The 18,405-nt window shown below is 43.6% G+C and overlaps 1 protein-coding gene across 9 annotated transcripts in view; it reads right to left on the bottom strand.

The window, feature by feature from the left end:
* OSBPL3 (oxysterol binding protein like 3) overlaps positions 1–18,405 on the bottom strand; it is a 146,236-nt gene that overhangs the window by 65,740 nt on the left and 62,091 nt on the right. For all 9 annotated transcript variants that reach the window (XM_006779002.2, XM_006778999.1, XM_006779006.1 and 6 more), the window contains exon 2: positions 7,900–8,137. In XM_006779002.2, coding sequence (XP_006779065.1) covers positions 7,900–7,995 — 96 coding nt within the window. In that variant the 5' untranslated portion in view covers positions 7,996–8,137. The remainder of the gene's footprint in view (positions 1–7,899; positions 8,138–18,405) is intronic.

Raw genomic sequence — 18,405 nt, 5'->3', positions numbered from 1 at the left:
TTCAGAGGCCATGCTTGCTCCAGAGGCCGGGGAGAATGGGCTTGTCTTAACTCGGGCCGCTGTAACAAAACACTGCGGCGGGAAGTCCAAGATCAAGGTGTTGGTAAATTTGGTTCCTGGTGAGAACCCACTTCCTAGAGCGTGTCATCGGAGTGGTCTGTAGCTGCCTTTTCTCTGGGTGTTCACAGGGCCTTTCCTCCAAGCCTGAGAGACAAGGAGCTCTGGTGTCTTTCCTCGTATAAGGGCACTAAGCCCATCTGGAGGACACCATCCTCATGGCCTCGTCTAAAATTAACCTCCAGAAGTCTGTCTGTCTGTCTGTTTCTCTCTCTCTCTCTCTCATTAAAATATATTTTTATTGATTTCAGAGAGGGAGGGAGAGATAAAAACATCAATAATGACAGAGAATCATTGATTGGCTGTCTCTTGCACGCCAATCAAGCCTGCAATCCTGGCAGGTGTCCTGATGGGGAAACAAACCGTGACCTCCTGGTTCATGGAAAGTAACAAAGACAACCTGACAACTCAAATATGTCATTTTAGCTGAAGTTTTAACCTCTTCCCATATCAAATGTTTGTTTTTTCTTTTCAAGACTTAACTCAGAATAGAAATATATTGAGAATTGAGTCTTGTATCTTTGCCCTTCCTACTTTCAGAGTATCTATATATATAAAAGCCAAGCGATCAGAATGACTGGAACAACTGGGACAAACAGTCGCTATGACACGCAGTGCAACAGCCAACCAGCCCAATGGGGCCCCGGTTAGCCCCACCCAGTCTCCCACAACCCCTCCCCGATTGGTCCCTCCCCCGATCGCCTCCATTGGGGCAGGCCTTCCGGACCCCACCCATGCACGAATTCATGCATTGGGCCTCTAGTAATGTCATAACCATAAATGTGACCAAAAGGTAGGCAGTAAAAGGTCCAGAAAGGTGGAATCTGGAAAACTAAGACAGAAATATATAGTTAATTTTTCTTGGTAGTTCCCACCAGAAAAAAGCCGCTGCAGACAATCAGACCTCAGGGATCCTTAGGCTGCTTTACTCATCAATGTTATTCTTGTCCCTGCATCCTCAGAGGCATTGGCTTCTGGAGATTTGTTTAAACAACAAACATTTGCATGGAAGGCACATGGAACTTGAATTAACTTCTACAGAAGCTTTCTAACATCTAAAAAAACTAGTGTTCTCCAAATAGATGGTTGCCTGATCCCCTACTGCTTATTAGCTGTATAACTCTAAACAAGGTAGTTAGTATCTCTGGATCCTATTTTCCTTCTAAAGCATAGAAGGACAGCATCGATACCATGGTAATTAGATAGTTATTAATAGCAGGAAAGGAGCAAAAGGGAGACCAGACATTATGAGCATGGCCATCTGGACAGCTTCACCAGGAAGCTGCAATTTCACAGTCGCCAACGAGTCACCACCCATCTCCTATAGATCACTGGGGGAGAGGACAAAGGGGAGGGTGGATGCATGTGCAGTGAAGTTGGGGGGACCTAGGAAATATACTTATCAATCAAACCTAGGAACAGAAATCATTGGCTAGAAGAGGTGGAGCCAATGCAAGCCCATGAAAATTTGGGAATACATAATCCGCTAAACCAGCGGTTCTCAACCTGTGGGTCAAGACCCCTTTGGCGGTCGAATGACCCTTTCATAGGGGTTGCCTAAGACCATCGTGCATATCAGATATTTACATTACGATTCATAACAGTAGCAACATTACAGTTATGAAGTAGCAACGAAAATAAATTTATGGTTGGGTCACAACATGAGGAACTGTATTTAAAGGGTCAGAAGGTTGAGAACCACTGCCTTAAACAAAGGAGCTGGTGCTCTTGGCTCATGGCTCTCTTGGCATCCTTGCATTCGTCCGTATTTTCTCCATGCCATGTGGCCAGGCCAACCTAACATGCAATGGACTAATGGGCTACAGCAGGAAACACAAACTAACCAGCCTAATGCTAAACTGGATTATGCCCTAACATGGAATGGAAACTCTGGAGACTGGCTTTTATTTTGAAGACGCCACAGCTACACTTCTTCCGTGGTGGGAAAAAAGGAAATAGGACCAGGGAAACGCAAGGGTGTAATTCCACAGAAATAAAACTTTCTACACCATTTCACCTCCCAGGCGAATCTCAGAAAATTCCTTTTCTCAAAATATCGCAAAAAGCCCACTCCCACAAACAACAGGTGGGGACAAGAAGCTTTCCCCGTAACAGTATGAAAGAACATAATGAGCCCTAAGGCTGCTACCAGATACTGGCTAACATCTATGTCCCTTGCTGACTCCTCCTCTCTGAGCAACCTAGATAGAAGCCGAGACGTCTGACTGTGTCATGTCACGTCCCCTCCAGCTGAAAGGAACAGTCCTCACGCGGTACTGCTTGAGGGCTCCTGGGACTCTTCTTGGGGAAGGTGAGAGTGGTTTATGCATCCATCACTTAGATAGCACGCTCCACATGCAGGCTGTCTTCTAGCTAAGCAACTTGCAAAACCTTATAAGAAACCAAGTAACTGCCGAAGGTCAAACAGCTTATGAACAACCTAAGATTTAAACTCAAGCCCTGGCTCCTGAGCAAGTTCATATTCACTGCTTTTCATTTTCTGTGACCATCAAAGAACAATTATGATGAATTATAACATTCCCACGACCCTCCTCCTTGATTGGTCTCTCTCAAGAGTGTTTCGTCCCTGCTTACAAAAGGAAGCTGGTAAATCTCGGTGTCTCTGAAGACGTGATGAATTAAAAGAAATAAACAGGACTAAGTATTTGCAATACCCAGATGCTGAAATTACAAATTCCTGAGCTTTAATTCACTTTCCTTGGCAAATTCTCTCCCATTCAACTCCTGTGTCCTGTGGGTTCTGGCACCAAGCCCAGCAGCTGGGCTCCCTGGAGCGCTGCATCATCTAACAGCAAACACTCGTGGATGACCCCGGGAGGCTCAAAGGCCACCTTAAATTAGCGCGGGGACACGAGGGTGATGAGAACAAACTGCATATCTGTAAGGAGCCTTACCTGGCAATAGATCTTTCCATTTCAAATCCCCTGTAATCATGAACTAAGCACTTGTCAATTATTTGAGCAGGATTCACCTTCTGTTTTCTGACATATGGAGCAAATGCTAGCAACATAGAAAGGAAAAAAAGGATGGAGGACATGCTCCCTTCGCAAACCACAGCCTCCCCAGAGTTGGCCACTTGTTTGTAGAGATCTGCTCTGCTGTCCTGTCCTTTGTAGCTCCAAATCTCCCTGCCCAGTCTTTTAATAATAGGTTCTTAATAGACATTGATTGAAGAAGTAAAGTTTAGGGCATATAGAACTCTTTCATTAAAGATAAAACCTAGTCATTCATCTTTAGCTCAATCTGGCTTCTGAAGCGTGCTAGATTCAAAGTTCTAGGAAAGAAATGGAAGGGGGCGGTGGGAAAAGACAACAGGAAACTGCAATTACTCATACTGTACAAGTTTTGAAATAGTAATTGCCTCTCCCACTTAGATGCCCCTTAACCTACTTCATATGTCTACAGAGCTTTGTGAATAGTAATTTTCTACCTAGCAATTGCATGCTTCTTCATTCATTAATTTAATTCCCACTTACTGAATGTCTACCATCTGCTAGCCTAGGTACTTCATATTCATTATTTCATTCAGTTTTCAAAAGGAAGCACAATTTTCTAAATTTCACAGCTAAAAAAAACTGAGATTCAGAGGTTTTATATAACACTAGAGGCCCGATGCATGAAATTCGTGCAAGAGTGAGCCTTTGCAGCCACAGGCAGCTGCCTGGATTCCTCCCGTGAGGCTGCCTGGATCCAGATCCCTCCCTCATAGCTGCTGCGGCTGCCTCAATTCCGTGGCTGCAGCCCCGGCTTAGTCCAGAAGGACATCTGGTCTAATTAGCATCTTATGATTTTATTATTATAGATGGCAAGGTCACCCAGCTAGCAACAAGCAGAACTTGTTTCATAGTTTCTAGTAGAGCAGCTCATTCAGAGATCCTGGTATACGAAGCATTTAGGGATTACATCACCATTTGCTAGAAGAAACTCAATGGAGAGGCCTTTGTTCATTTTTTAAGATCCTCATAATATGTCACTGGAGTGAGGAATCTGAGGAATCTGTGACTTTCTTGTTCACATTCCACATGTATACCTGGCCATACATTCTCACCTCCCCTAATGGAGGGATACTTGCTGCTGGCATTCAGTCCACTAATTTGCATCTGCCATGTGCTGTGAAAGCTAAAAAGATGTGTAATTAGAACCCAGGACTCAAGCTCTATCTACTCTTTCAACCAATTAATGAATCAGAGAATTAGCCACATGGGGAGAGAGGAGGGCAGGGTTGCGCATGGCATTAGACATGTTCAAGGTTCCCAAACAGAACATTTGTGAAGGTGTCTCTCAAATCCTGTCTGGGAGCCTGGTAGAATTGGGGTACCCTCTTCCTCTGTTCCTATTCTGTCATGAATAGATTCTAACCAGCCTTTCATGCCCACCACTCGACAATGTCACAGATGACCTCCACAACCAACCATCATTCTCAGGCTTCATTTTATTTGACCTGTCAGCAGCCATTTAAAAGTAAATTAATTAAAGTATTGCAAGTCGCATGGATTGCATGTACCTTGGAAATGACCTATAGTGAGCATCTAGTATTTTTATAAAAGATCATTTTTAAAGTCTTAAAGCAATAAATGAAGATTCTTCTCAAGAATATCACCAAATTCAACAGGGAAAAACAATTTCATATGGATCAGTCTAGCTAACGAGATGGCTGAGCCAAAGCCTGGGAGGGGGAAAAACACTCAAGCAAAGATCATCCTAGAACACTACAGATAATAGGGTACAACGAAGACGGTCAGAAGGGACCAACAACCTATTCTTTGAGTAAGCTGGCTTCCTCTCGTTGGGGATTTCCTGCAAGAAGCATAGGTTTCTATCCGGTAAAGCACTAGATCTGAAGGACAGTCCACTTCAAAAAGATCCATTTCTTTTGCAGGGTGTCGGGGAGTCTTGAAACAAGGCCGTTTTAAGGGTGGAGAACTGAGGCAAACTTTACTTGCCGGACGTTCCTCCAATAGCAGAATATAGAGACTGTGGCAGAGATCTCTTTTTTTTTCATGTGTAGATATCTCTTAATATCAACCCTCTAATACAGGGGTCCTCAAACTTTTTAAACAGGGGGCCAGTTCCCTGTCCCTTAGACCATTGGAGGGCCGGACTATAGTTTAAAAAAAAACTATGAACAAATTCCTATGCACACTGCACATATCTTATTTTGAAGTAAAAAAACAAAACGGGAACAAATACAATATTTGTATTTGCACATGGCACGCAGGCCATAGTTTGAGGACCCCTGCTCTAATATCACTAGAGGGTGACAAATGTGGCACCTGTGCTCCCACTCAGCCTTCCTGTGCCCACGAGTCATAGCTAAAACATGGCACTCTCTTCCACTGCACCAGACTCGACCGCACAACCCTTCTCAACACAGTGCTCCCAGCAGCTACTACCAATAGGTATGTGCTAGCCTGGGGGTCAGGGTGGAAGAAAGAGGTGAAAGACAATGCATACCCATGCCACAGAGGAAAAACAAGTCTTTATGCTTATAAAGCAAAATCACATGCACATTAAAGTAGTAGATACTAAATATAAAAGATGACCAACTGATGAATAGGTGAAAGACCAACCATTCCAAGTCAGAAAACGTTGAGGCATCAAACACATTTCTCTTTTTCTTTAGGATGTGACCTCAGAAAAAGCTCTGTGAAAACCAAATCAATCTATTTCAAATAACACACTCAACAAATAATTTCTGTGTATTCAGTCCCAGAATTTCAATTCCTTTGGTGTTATAAGCTCTGGCTTAAATAAATCATGTTCTCCCCCTTTATCCAAGGATGCTAATAGGGGGAAATCTTCATTGGGTTCTAACCCCAACCAGAAATTTGGCGTAGGGAGAGAAATGCCCACCTGGAAAGCTGACAAAGACGGTGGACACAGCTACCCTCAGAAAAATGGAATTCCCAGGAGCCATTGTGCATCAGTCAAGAAATACTTTTAGTCATTTTTAAAGCCCAGCAGAACGTGATGACTGTGCTGAAAAAAATTCTTCTTCCTAACCCTCGGGAGAGATCGTGGAGGGCTCCCCAATGTCAGGCTTGTGGCAAATCATCTAGGACAGTGATTTTAAAACTCTTTCCATCTATGGTAAAGGTAAATTAATTACTAAAATTCTGCAGCACACCAAAAAATATATTTTTGCAGATCTGACAAAAAAAAAAGGTACAGTTTTGATTGATTTAAAAAATAATAACAACTACCACCACCTATCCTTTTTGGTCCAAAGTGACTTTTTAAAAAATCAGGTGCCCATACTTGTATATAAGGATTTCTGGTACTCAGAATAACCAATCAGATGCAATCTTATTATGCAACATGACCAATAAGATGCAACTCTCTTATACGATCTATATATTAATGGTTCGAGACAGGGCATTCACACCGGAGCACTATACTGTGTTGGCTGCTGTCATTCTCTTATTTGACAATCTAAGCAGCGGTTCTCAACCTGTGGGTCGCAAACAATGAAAATACATCCTGCATATCAGATATTTACATTACGATTCATAACAGTAGCAAAATTACAGTTATGAAGTAGCAACGAAAATAATTTTATGGTTGGAGGTCACCACAACATGAGGCACTGTATTAAAGGGTCGTGGCATTAGGAAGGTTGAGAGCCACTGAGGGAAAAGAGGCCAGTGCCCCTGACTAAATATTCAGGTACAAAAATTCTTGCAGCCCATCGGTTGGTCTAGAATCATAGATGCTAATGAAATGAGGCAGCATTGTGAGGTGGTAAGCTCCCTGTCCCAGGCAACATTCGAATGGAGAGGCCCGTGATGATGAGTCACAAATGTGTGAATGTGTCATAAATGTGTGATGTGTCATAAATGCGTGGACGTGCCCGAAGTGGGAGGCTGCTGGGTTGTTGCTTCCAAATCTAGAACCAAGTCCTCTGGACCAATTCTTAGGCCGTCGCTTCTCATGGGGGATTGACAAAGCCAACAGAGCCAGCAATCACTAAAAAGGCTCAGAGCTTTTGGACAGCCCTCCCTCTCTCTACTTGACTGAAGGTGGAAGAATTACAATGATTAATGTGCATTTATTGTACTGATCTAAAACCAGCAAATTCTGCCAATCAGGATTTATGAGAAAGGAAACCCCAAAAAAGCAACATATAATTAGCTGACAGTTATTTAGAAGTTAATTATTCAGTCCTTTGTTTCACTTCTTTCTTCTTCCGACTTAATTCCCTTTTACCACGTCTCCGTTGATTTGATTCCCCATCCATTAGTGAAATCGAGCAGGTGGGACTCAAGGGCAGCCTGTGGTTGGAAGGTGTCATAAGGGAAGGGAGAGGCGGGTGGGAGGGTATTATAATTGCTGGAAAAGTGACTGTTTTTTTTGTGTTGGTTAGTAGGGTATAAATGGACGTATGGGCTCTGGAGTCAAACAGGCTGGGCTTTGGTTTCTTGCTCTGCCACTTACTAGCTGTGTGTCTTTAATAACTCAGTCGGTCTGACTCAGCTTCCTCGTGGAGAACATGGGGATATTAATATCTGTGTTGGAGGACAGTTGCAAGGACTGAGTAAAATAATCCAAAGAGCCAAATACAGCTCTTCCCACCTGGTAGGCACTCAAGCTGCATTATTAAAAAACACCTAAAAATGTACTCTTCTCATGTAAATAAGACAGGGCTGGAAGCAAATGCTCTTAAATGAGAAGTAGGCGTTCCCAAGTCAATGTACACACTGTAATCTACAAACTGCCTGATTTAAATTTGCATCTTAAAAGTTGCATCAGTGAAAACTTTACCTGCCGACTTCCCTGCTTGGAGGAGCAGGTACTCGGGCTCCTGGAAGGGGAGACCAATTTTGGGGACACCCCAAGGTTCTTCTCATCACTCATCATGAGCAGCAGGTCACGTGGCCTCGATGCAGTCAAAATGCCATCGGGAGACAGTGGAGCAGAGTATGGCAGTCCCAAACGGGCAGGTGGCTCAGCTCTTACGCAGTGTGCTCAGAAAGCATTTTGGATGACCCAGAGGAAATCCCTAAAATCAAAAGAAAAGAAAATTAGAGAGCAGATCAGAGGCCACCGGCATTGTCTATAATTAGCCGCTTGTCTGCGAGGGGCTTATCTGCAGGGCAGAGTACAGAGTCACGAGGCTCAGCTGCACAAGGGCCGTGAAGGAAAAGGTGCTTTACAACTTCCTCTTCCTGGAAATTGCGTGTAGGTGGTTTTGTAGCTTTGCAATATGACAGGCTTAGGAACACTGCAGAGTACAAACATCTGAGTCCAGAAACATACAAAGTAAGTACTACAAAACCAACCCAAATCACCAGGAGATCGCACTTCATACCCACTAGGGTAGCTATAATAAAATAAAAAAGATAGAAAATAAGTTTATTGTTTTGATAATCCTCACCGGAGGATATTTTTCCACCAAATTTTAGAGAGTGGTAGGGAGGGGGAGAGACGGAAAGAGAGAAACATCAATGTGAGAGAGACACATCTTACAAACACATGTTACACTGAGGGATTGGTTGCCTCCAGCACACACCCCAGAGGTACATGCCCTTGACAGGAATCAAACCTGGGACCCTTCAGTCTGCTTTACCCACTGAACCAAACTGGTCAGGGCAGGAAATAACAAATTATAAAGAAAAGTGGAACCTTCAGGTGAGGGATGATAAATGGGCAGCCAGAGTTGAAAACAGTTTGGCAGTTTTTTTTAAAAAGTTAAATACAGAATTATCACATGATCCAACAATTTCACTCCTAAGTATATACCCAAAAGAATTTAAAAGAGGTATTCAAACAAAAACTTGTACAAGAATGTTCATAGCAATGCTATTCACAATAGCCAAAGGCAGAAACAAACCAGATGAACATCAACTGGTGAATGGATAAACTTCATCTGGTATACGCTATGGTCTGAAAGTTTGTGTCCCCCCCCAAAGTTCATATGTTGAAATCCTAATGCCCAAGGTGAATGCTATTAGGAGGTGAGGGGGGCCCATGGTGAGGTGCGTAGGTCCGGAGAGAAGAACCCTCATGAATGGAACTAATGCCTTCTAAAAGAGACCACCTGAGCTCCCCAGCCCCTTCCCCCGTGTGAGGACACAGTGATACACCTGCAGCCTGAAGAAGGCCCTCTGACCCTGCTGGCACCCTCACCTTGAAGTTCCAGCCTCCAGAGCTGTGAGAAACGGATTTCTGTTGCCTACGAGCCACCCAGCGGGTGGTATTTTGTTGCAGCAGCCCGAACAGACGAAGACAGCATGTCCACACAATGGAATGTTATTCAGGAATTAAAAGGCATGAAGTCCTGAATCACGCTATAACACGGATGAACCTGGGAAATGTTACACTTAGTGAAAGAAGCTAGAAACAAAAGACCATGTGCTGTAAGCGTCTGTTTATAGAGACTATCCAAAGTGGTCAAATCCACGGAGACAGAGGGCCACTCGTGGTCGCCAGGGGCTGGGGAGTGGGGAATGGGATGTGACTAGTATATCCCCTGGGCCTTCCTTTCAGGGTGATTACAATGTTCTGGAACCAGATGATGGTGGTAGTTGCACAACATTGTGAATGTAGTAAATGTCACTGAATTACATACTTAAAAATCGTTTAAAGGTGAATTTTACGTCATGTGCATTTTACTACAATTTTAAAAAATCTTTTGGGGGGGGTGCATGATGGGAAATATGTTCCACCACAGGTTTGTGGGGATGTCATCTTAAAAAAAACTATTACACGACAAAAACCAAGGGGGAAAGCAGAATTTTCCCATATCACCTCTTAGTATGTTAGTAATTAAAACAATGATCATTTGATGGCTTCCCACACCTATTGTCTCATTTAATCATCATTCTGGCGGGAGAGCATTACCTCTATTTTACAGAGGAAAAAACTAAAAACTGGAGTTTCTGACAAGTTGGGTAAGTTGCTTGATCACGCAGCAGGTAAGAGACTGAGTCCGGATAGATCCCAGGCCTTCAACGCTGGTGCTGGAAATCAGCACCCTGAGAGCCAGGTAGGCGATGACAGCTCCTGCACCCTCTTTGGGGCCCAAGAGAACTGAGGAGCTGGACTAGAAAAACTCGGATAGAGCTCAGCCGGTGTGGCTCAGAGGGTGAGTGTTGACGTATGAACCAGGAGGCAATAGTTCAATTCCTGGTCAGGGCACGTTCCCGGGATTGCAGGCTCCATCCCCAATGTGGGGCGTGCAGGAGGCAGCCGATCAACGATCCTCTCTCATCACTGATGTTTCTATCTCTCTCTCTCTCCCTTCCTCTCTCTGAAATCAATAAAAACATACAAAAATATTTTTAAAAAAGAAGAAAAAGGCTGTGCATTTACACAATGCAATGATAGCTGTAAAAAAAGAAAAAAGAGGAAAAAAAAAACTCGGAGAGGGTGTGCATCATCACCCCGATTTGAAGAGGCAGCAGCGTCCCATTCCTTTCCACGCACAGCACCAACCTTCAAGACAGCAAGTCTGTGGTGGGGAAGGGGGTCAACCAGGACTGAGACAGGGACACCCTTAGAGTGTTAACTGGGCTGCCACCTGCCACCCCTGCAACATTTTTGGGGGGTGAACCACTGCCTTAATCCACAGCAGTTAAGGGTGATTAACGAGTTTGGTTTGGGCTTCAGAAGGCCAGGCTTTTATTTGACAAACTAGTTTCAAATAAATTCTACAACTTTGCCAAGCATATTAACAATAAAAAACAATTTCTATCTAATCCATTCAGTTCTTAGTGTTCACATAGTATTACTATTTTAAAAGGAGCGTGTTATATAATTGTCCAGGAACCAGCTAGATATTGTATCATACTTTTGGTTAATTATTAAATATTCCAATCTCTGCCTTTACTAACACTTAGTTCTTAAAAAACAAAAAACATTGCCCTAACCAGTTTGGCTCAGTGGATAGAGCGTCGGCCTGCGGACTCAAGGGTCCCAGGTTCAATTCCGGTCAAGGGCATGTACCTTGGTTGCGGGCACATCCCCAGGGGGAGTGTGCAGGAGGCAGCTGATCAGTGTTTCTCTCTCATCGATGTTTCTAACTCTCTATCCCTCTCCCTTCCTCTCTGTAAAAAAATCAATAAAATATATTTAAAAAAATATGCTAAAGCTGTAAATTAAAATCAAGACAATAAAGGGAAAAAAACTCTCAGAAAATACAATTAAGGTATCTGTAGCTATAGAGCTCAATTCCCATGTTGCATTCACAGAAAATACCCGCCCCAAATCTGTGTTCATTACGCATTGTATCCAACAATGGACCAGGCTCTTCATAAAGTAGCTTTTATTATGGAGCATGACTAATTGTGCCTGAAGTTAGAGGCAATGCAAGCTAGTTAACAACAGCCAAGGTAAAAAATGTTATAAGTGTGTATTAACAATGGTGCTGGCTGTTGCTGTTTGAGAAAGGTAAGAAAAGAAACTGATGGGAACCCCAAATTATGAGTCAAGGGGGCAGCCATTACTGTGACAACTGATTCCCCAGTGGTTTAGGGATACCAACAACATTTTTCTGTGTTTGTATTTTTTTAAGGCTGAGATTCTGACAGTAAGTATGGGACGAGGTGGCGTGTGACATGTGAAGAAGGAAAAGAAAGAGCACTTGGGCAATAAAAACAAGAGTCACAGGAATTCTGAAACAGAAATCAGAAGCACCCTTACCCTGTGGTAGAGACCACAGATGAAAGGGGACATCTTGATCTTTGAACTCTGCCAAATTTCACTTCTCAACCGCTGCCAAGGCGCGGGCTGTGAGTAGGCCAAGTGTACTCCTTTAAATGGGTACTCAGTGTTGAGGCGGCTGAAGAACCACGGTCGGGGACCACCTCCACCCGGGCCCCTTTTTCTCCTTCAGGGAAAGGAAAGGGTGGGAATCCACCACCCCACCACCACCACCCTACCCCCCTCCCCACCACCACACACACACACACACACATACACACATCCGTCGTTCTGCAAGAGTCTGGAATTATTGCCTAGGAAGAGAGATCTGTTTCATTCCCAGAACCTTCCTGCCTAGCCTCATCAGATATTCTGTTAAAATTTCCAAAGGTGGCTTAAAGGACAAAAGAAGTCAAATTCTGGGGAAAGGATTTGCTTAAAATGGCAGAATAAAGAATGAAGGCAGTGGCGGCCCTAATGGTACAGCCCACGTGGCACGAGGCAGCTACTGCTTCCCACCCAGAGAACCGCGGGAAGACCTGGATGGGAGTCCCCAAACGAAGGGGAGTCACACAGAAGCCTGACATCTCCCACTCCACCTAGCGGACTTCCTGTGCTGACCTAGGGAAATGGGGAAGAGAAAGCCCTGAAGGGAGGCAGATACTGTCCAGGAGCCAGGCCGCCAGCTCAGGGGTGTTTGAGATAATGAGCTGGGCGCAAATGAGGAGCCTTGAGTGATATCACCCCTCCCCATGGCCCTTCCATGGAAAACCTCTGACTCAAGGTGTTTATTGGTTTGAACAATAGTTCCCCTGCTCATTAACGGTGAACAATTGAAGGACAAACATTTATGTCCCCCTTTATTTTTTACTGAGGCATATAGTAAAATGAACAAACCTTAGGGGCACAGACAGCTCTATGCAATTTTACATTTGCAAATACTGACGGCGCCACCCCCCAGATCGAGAAATGGAGCATTTGCTGCCTCCCCAGGTCCCTGGCCAGTGATCTGGCTGGTAGGGGCCAGACCTCCGTAAGCCTCTCCGTCAAGTACTTGTTCACGTGCCCCAGACTGGAGCTGGGACGGACCCACGCCTACAGGAGCAGGCTGCACCTTTTGACTTACACAGGTGTCTGATGTGGAACAGGTATTGTCTGGACCTGCTTTCATTTCAACAAACTACCTGGCAGCCAAATCCAACAGGTGAGTAAAGACCGAAGCACTTAGGCCAAATCAAAAGGGCCTTTTTGTGCCCTTGGGGTGAGCCGGGCCTCTACCCCCACTGCCATGCAGCTGGGAAGCTGATGGGTCAGGCCCCGGTGAAAACGGTGTTCCAGCTACAAGTCCTCGGGCATAAGACATGTGAACCTATGCCGCCCTGGGGCTTCCGTTAGGCCCTAACCCAGGGGTGGGCAAACTTTTTGACTCGAGGGCCACAATGGGTTCTTAAACTGGACCGGAGGGCTGGAACAAAAGCATGGATGGAGTGTTTGTGTGAACTAATATAAATTCAAAGTAAACATCATTACATAAAAGGGTATGGTCTTTCTTTTTTTTTTTTAGTTTTAGTCATTTCAAACGGGCCAGATCAGGCCCATGGGCCATAGTTTGCCTACAGCTGCCCTAACCTGTGGGTCGCGACCCCTGAAAATACATCCTGCATATCAGATATCTACATTACGATTCATAACAGTAGCAAAATTACAGTTATGAAGTAGCAACGAAAATAATTTTACGGTTGGGGGTCACCACAACATGAGGCACTGTATTAAAGGGTCGCGGCATTAGGAAGGTTGAGAACCACTGTGTTAGGGAGAAGAGAACTCTGGTTTCTACCAAGAAGGGCAAAGAATAAAGGACCAAGGCACTGCCAGGCATTTGGGCAACCAAGCTGATTTTGAGATTTATTTTAGAAATTTTCACTTAGAAAAGGATGCACAGTTTGGGAAATGATGCAAAGGAGACGTACATACCACGTCTGTGCCTCACAAGGAGCCAGGCTTCAGTTTGAATTGGTGCTCCCTAACCATAAGTTCTGCGCATCTTGACGCAAGTATTAACCTCTCTGACTGTCAATGCTTTATGTAGGAAATGAGGAACTGTGAGGATGGAATGAGAAAATGAAGACAAAGTGTCTGGCTTGAACAGAACAGACACTCAACGGATGTTATTTCCATTTAGTTCTCTCCTGGCCTCCCAAATGGGGCATATGCAGCAAAGTTAAGAGCCTACCCTTCTCTTACAAGGGAAACTATAGAAAGACCCCATAGGATTTTAAAGTACTTTTGTCTTTCAGCATATTAACATTTCCCCAAATCCGTAACACAACTGCGAACATATTTTTAAATAATCCAAGTTGCATGCTTACTTTGGAACAAGACAGAAATGCTGAGCTATAAAAGCCACATTATTCATCACTAGTGGCTATCCAAAAAAGCAATTTAATATTAACTAGTAGATTTGAAAGAGTGGCATATGACACAGCTATTTATTAATCCATCAGGCCTAGGTGTCTACACTCACACACTTGGTCATGTTTCATTTGAAAACTGGTTTTGCTTCCATCCTTGGAAACAACGGAAACAACTCACATGAAGACCAGATGGCATATAGACCTAGTTAATATACATTTTCTCAGTAAAATACATAAATTATGACCTGAATTAACACCAAAAAATGAAAAATGTATAGTGGAACATCCATTTCTGATCTTCTGTTCTTCTTTGATAAAAGAAAATTATTCTAATCCCGGATATGCTTCTTTTTTTTTTCTTTTTTAAGAAATGTTGCTCTCTGAAATACCTTGATTTCCAAAATGTTATATGATCACAAGTAGGGCTTTGTTTATTTGGTTGTAAGTTCTGCAGAAGATCAGAGGTTTCAGGAAATGGGTTCTAGTCACAATGCCTTCAAAGGGCTGAGCCTGGACCTCTGTGTGAATTGTGGCTGATCTGCCTTAACCATCGGGACTACTGGCCCCACCCTGAAATGCTTTCTGACTGTCCCTGGGGGATGAATACTGAGACTTAGAGTCAAAGACATCGCCACCCCCACTGCCCCATGGGCAAGGAATCCCTCCAGAAATCCTCTTAGTCTCCTGGGAAGACAGGGGTCAAGAGGCCTGAAGATTCGGATGCATACTCTCACACTGAAACCGAATATCCATTCCCGCGCCCCCATCACCATCACACAGAAGGTGCTTTATGCCCTTTGCAACCCCCTTCTTCAGAGAAGGATAGTACTGCTCAGAGCCCAATCCAGCAACAGAAACGCACATGGAGACAGATGTGAAGTGTGGCCGTTTCCATAAGACAAAAGGTTTTTGTTGGTGCTAGGCTGTAGGCGTGTGCTGGAACCATTTATTTACCATCACTGAGTAAACAGAACAAAGAGCACACAAATACTAGTCAGCATTGCACAGGATCCTGGAACCTAAGTGTAAATTCTAGCCCCAGCTTCGTACCCAACGCAAGAATTCTTCCTGTAACACAGCAAGACGACCATGCTCGACCACTTCCCACAAAAGAAGTTTCATTTTTTTTGTTAAAAAAAGGAAATATTCCAGATGGTCTTTCATTTAGAGTTGACTTTTGCCTCACTATCATTTCCATACCCTGGTCCTAGATCTGCCCCATCACTATGGGGAACAAGATTCATCTTTTTTCCCACCATAATCTTCATGGAACTCCCGCCATCCCTACCTCCCACCCAGCCAACCGCTTCTTCTCCAGACCAAACAGCCACCTTTCCCTTAGTCATTTCTTATGTGACATGGATCCAGAGCCCGTGTGATCACAGGCGTCCAACTCTGATTACACTTCAACTCGTCTGTGCGTCCCTAACAACGGTGCCCAGGTCTAAGGATAAGCTTCTGGGGTGGCTGCCTGAGTGGGAAAGAAGGGAGCAACCCCCTCTCCTGCCTCAGATACACTGAGGCCATTAGCACTGCGGCCACTAGCACTGCGGCCACTAGCACTGCGTCAGGGCGCCTTAGCTCTGGGGACTCCCACCTCTTTCCAGTGCTCGCTATTCCCCGGACTCTGCTGTAGTAGGAACTGTGGGGAAACTGGGCTTTCTTCTCTTCTCTCCCTCACTTCCTTTAGCTGAAATTCAGGATGTAACTATTGTTATTATTATCATCATCATCATTATTATCTCATTAATTTTGGCCCATTTTCCCAGGCAGTCAAGATATTTCTAGGGACCAACTGTCGTTGGATGTATTTGACCCACTTGCTCTTTGTTGCAGCATCCAGACTGCGTAGGCATGGGAACTCTGTCCTCACCCAAGGGAATCTTATGTCAGAGTGTTCATTAATTAGCATTTCTGGTCCAAATTTGCCAACCCGCTGTAAACCCCCATAACTGTGTGGTCATAGCTAATTCCTCAGTGTCCAGGTCCACCTTTTCTTCATACGGGTCTCCTGGCCCTTAATTAAAATGCAGCTTTTGGAAGCTCCACTTTAGATCAACTGACTCAGAATATCTAGGGATGGGCCTGATAATCTGCATATTTAACACATTCCCCCAAGTGGTTTTTGGCAATAAATACATATATATCAACAACTAAATCTAAAAATAAAAATAAATAAACAAACAGAACACAAACAGTTTCATGGATACAGAGAACATTTTGACGGTTGCCAGATGGGAGGAGGGGTTGGGAGGATGGGTAAAAAAGCTGAAGGGATTTGGAAGTACAAATTAGTAGTTATAGTATAGTTATGGGGTGCAAAGTACAGCATAGGGAATACAGTCAATAATATTCTAACAACTATGTACGGTGTCAGATGGGTATGAGATTTTTCAGGATGATCACTTAGTAAGTTTTGGAATGTCTAATCACTGAGGTATACACCTGAACTAATATAAATAATGTATGTCAACTGTAATTGAAAAATTAAAAAATGATTTTTAAAAAAAGCTATATTCTTATCACCCAACCTGTTTCCTATCTCTTCACCTGTCTTGGGTTTTAATTTTCTCTTCTCCGTTTACTCAATTCTTTCCCGTTAGTTCTTTAGAAAAGAGATGGAAAACAAGTAGAATTTGAATAATTCTTTTGACTCCTAATGTTTATGAAGAGAAAGTTTCCCACTCAGAAGCTTATCTTTTTTTAAATACTGGGGTTCAGAGCTGGAAGAATTTGTTTTCTATTCTTCCATGCGCACAACACCAATCCACTGTGGACCCCATGAGAGGGCCTCTACTTTCCCTCGCCCTTCGCTTTAATCACCTTACACTCCCTACCCAGTCCACCTTCCAAAAACAGGGTCCAGGGTCTCTTCTCTGCTCTAAATTCCCACTAGTTAGAGAATTAAGTTAAAAATCCTAAGCTCTTCACAACACAGTGACATTGAACTGGCTTTGCACTCGAGCACTATCTGCCACATCCTGGGAATTACCAAGCTTCTGAGTTCTTTCCTCATCTGAAAAGAGGGGCAGAGGAAAGTGGTAAGTTTTGGGGAAGTTTGGCTGAAACGATGTATGTAAAACTTGAAGAGCACGCAAAGGTACAGGGAACAAGCAGATGGTTATCAGATGACAGGGGGATAGGGGACAGGGAGAAAAAGGTGAAGGGATTAAGAAGTACAATGGCAGTTACAAAACAGTCATGGAAATGTAAAGTACAGCGTAGGGAATACAGTCAATAATATTGTAATAACTATGGCTGGTCGGGTGGGTACTAGACTTATTGGGTGGATCACTTTGCAAATTACATAAATGTTTAAGCACTATGCTATCTGTATACCTGAAACTAATATAAAGTAATATTAAATGTAAACTGTAATTTAAAAAATTTTAATAATGCTTGTAAAACTCAACACAGTACTCAGCAGCCATTCCTTAATTATATTTTAGCTGTTATTCCTCAAACCTGGTCTCCAAAAGCTTGCACATCCCCACCTATGTTCTGAGCTCTCCTGCAGGTACACTGCTCTGGCTAGTCCTGGCTAGTCCTTCCGTGTGGAGCACCCTCCTAACCCAGTTTCTCGCTCTACCTGTGGGAATTCCCACCACCCTCCAAACAGCACTTCCTGTGTCACCTTTGCCATGAAACCTTTTCTGAAAACGCCCACCCCCAGTTTTATTTTCCCTTTGAAGCCCTGCTTTGGTTTTTGCTCTCTGAAAGTAAGCCCTGAGCTTCCTGCATTCTGACTTACTCCTTAGACCCTGACCACTAGATGTTACGTCCGCATCTCACTCAGGGGCTGCATTTTACTCATCTTCACATCCTGTGGGAAAGTAACTTACAAAGGCTGGTAACAATAATTGTTAGCCAGACTGAAAAGCCTTCATTAATCTGAGTTAACAGGAAAAACATTCTCTGTGCGAGCACATTTCTATATTTCATAGGGGCCTTTCTCCTTTCCTGTTTATGGGAATCATTTGGGGGTCGTGTTTCAGAGCATTTTAGCTATCCTTTCCTTTTGAAATCTCCTTACCATTTTGTCTTAGGCCACAAGAGAGTTCATTTCTTTCTCTTGTCTGAACTGTTGAAATGTTTCTAGAGTACATGGCTTCTTTAGGGATTTCGTCTCCTGGCTCTTATCATTTTATATAACTGGCCAATGTTCCTTTGTTTCTTTTCAGAGATGTCTCCTTATATCATTTCCAGTCTTCTT

Source organism: Myotis davidii, unplaced genomic scaffold, assembly GCF_000327345.1.
Source record: "Myotis davidii unplaced genomic scaffold, ASM32734v1 scaffold168, whole genome shotgun sequence".
Classification (NCBI taxonomy): domain Eukaryota; kingdom Metazoa; phylum Chordata; class Mammalia; order Chiroptera; family Vespertilionidae; genus Myotis; species Myotis davidii.
This window is presented reverse-complemented; position numbering and strand designations above follow the sequence as displayed.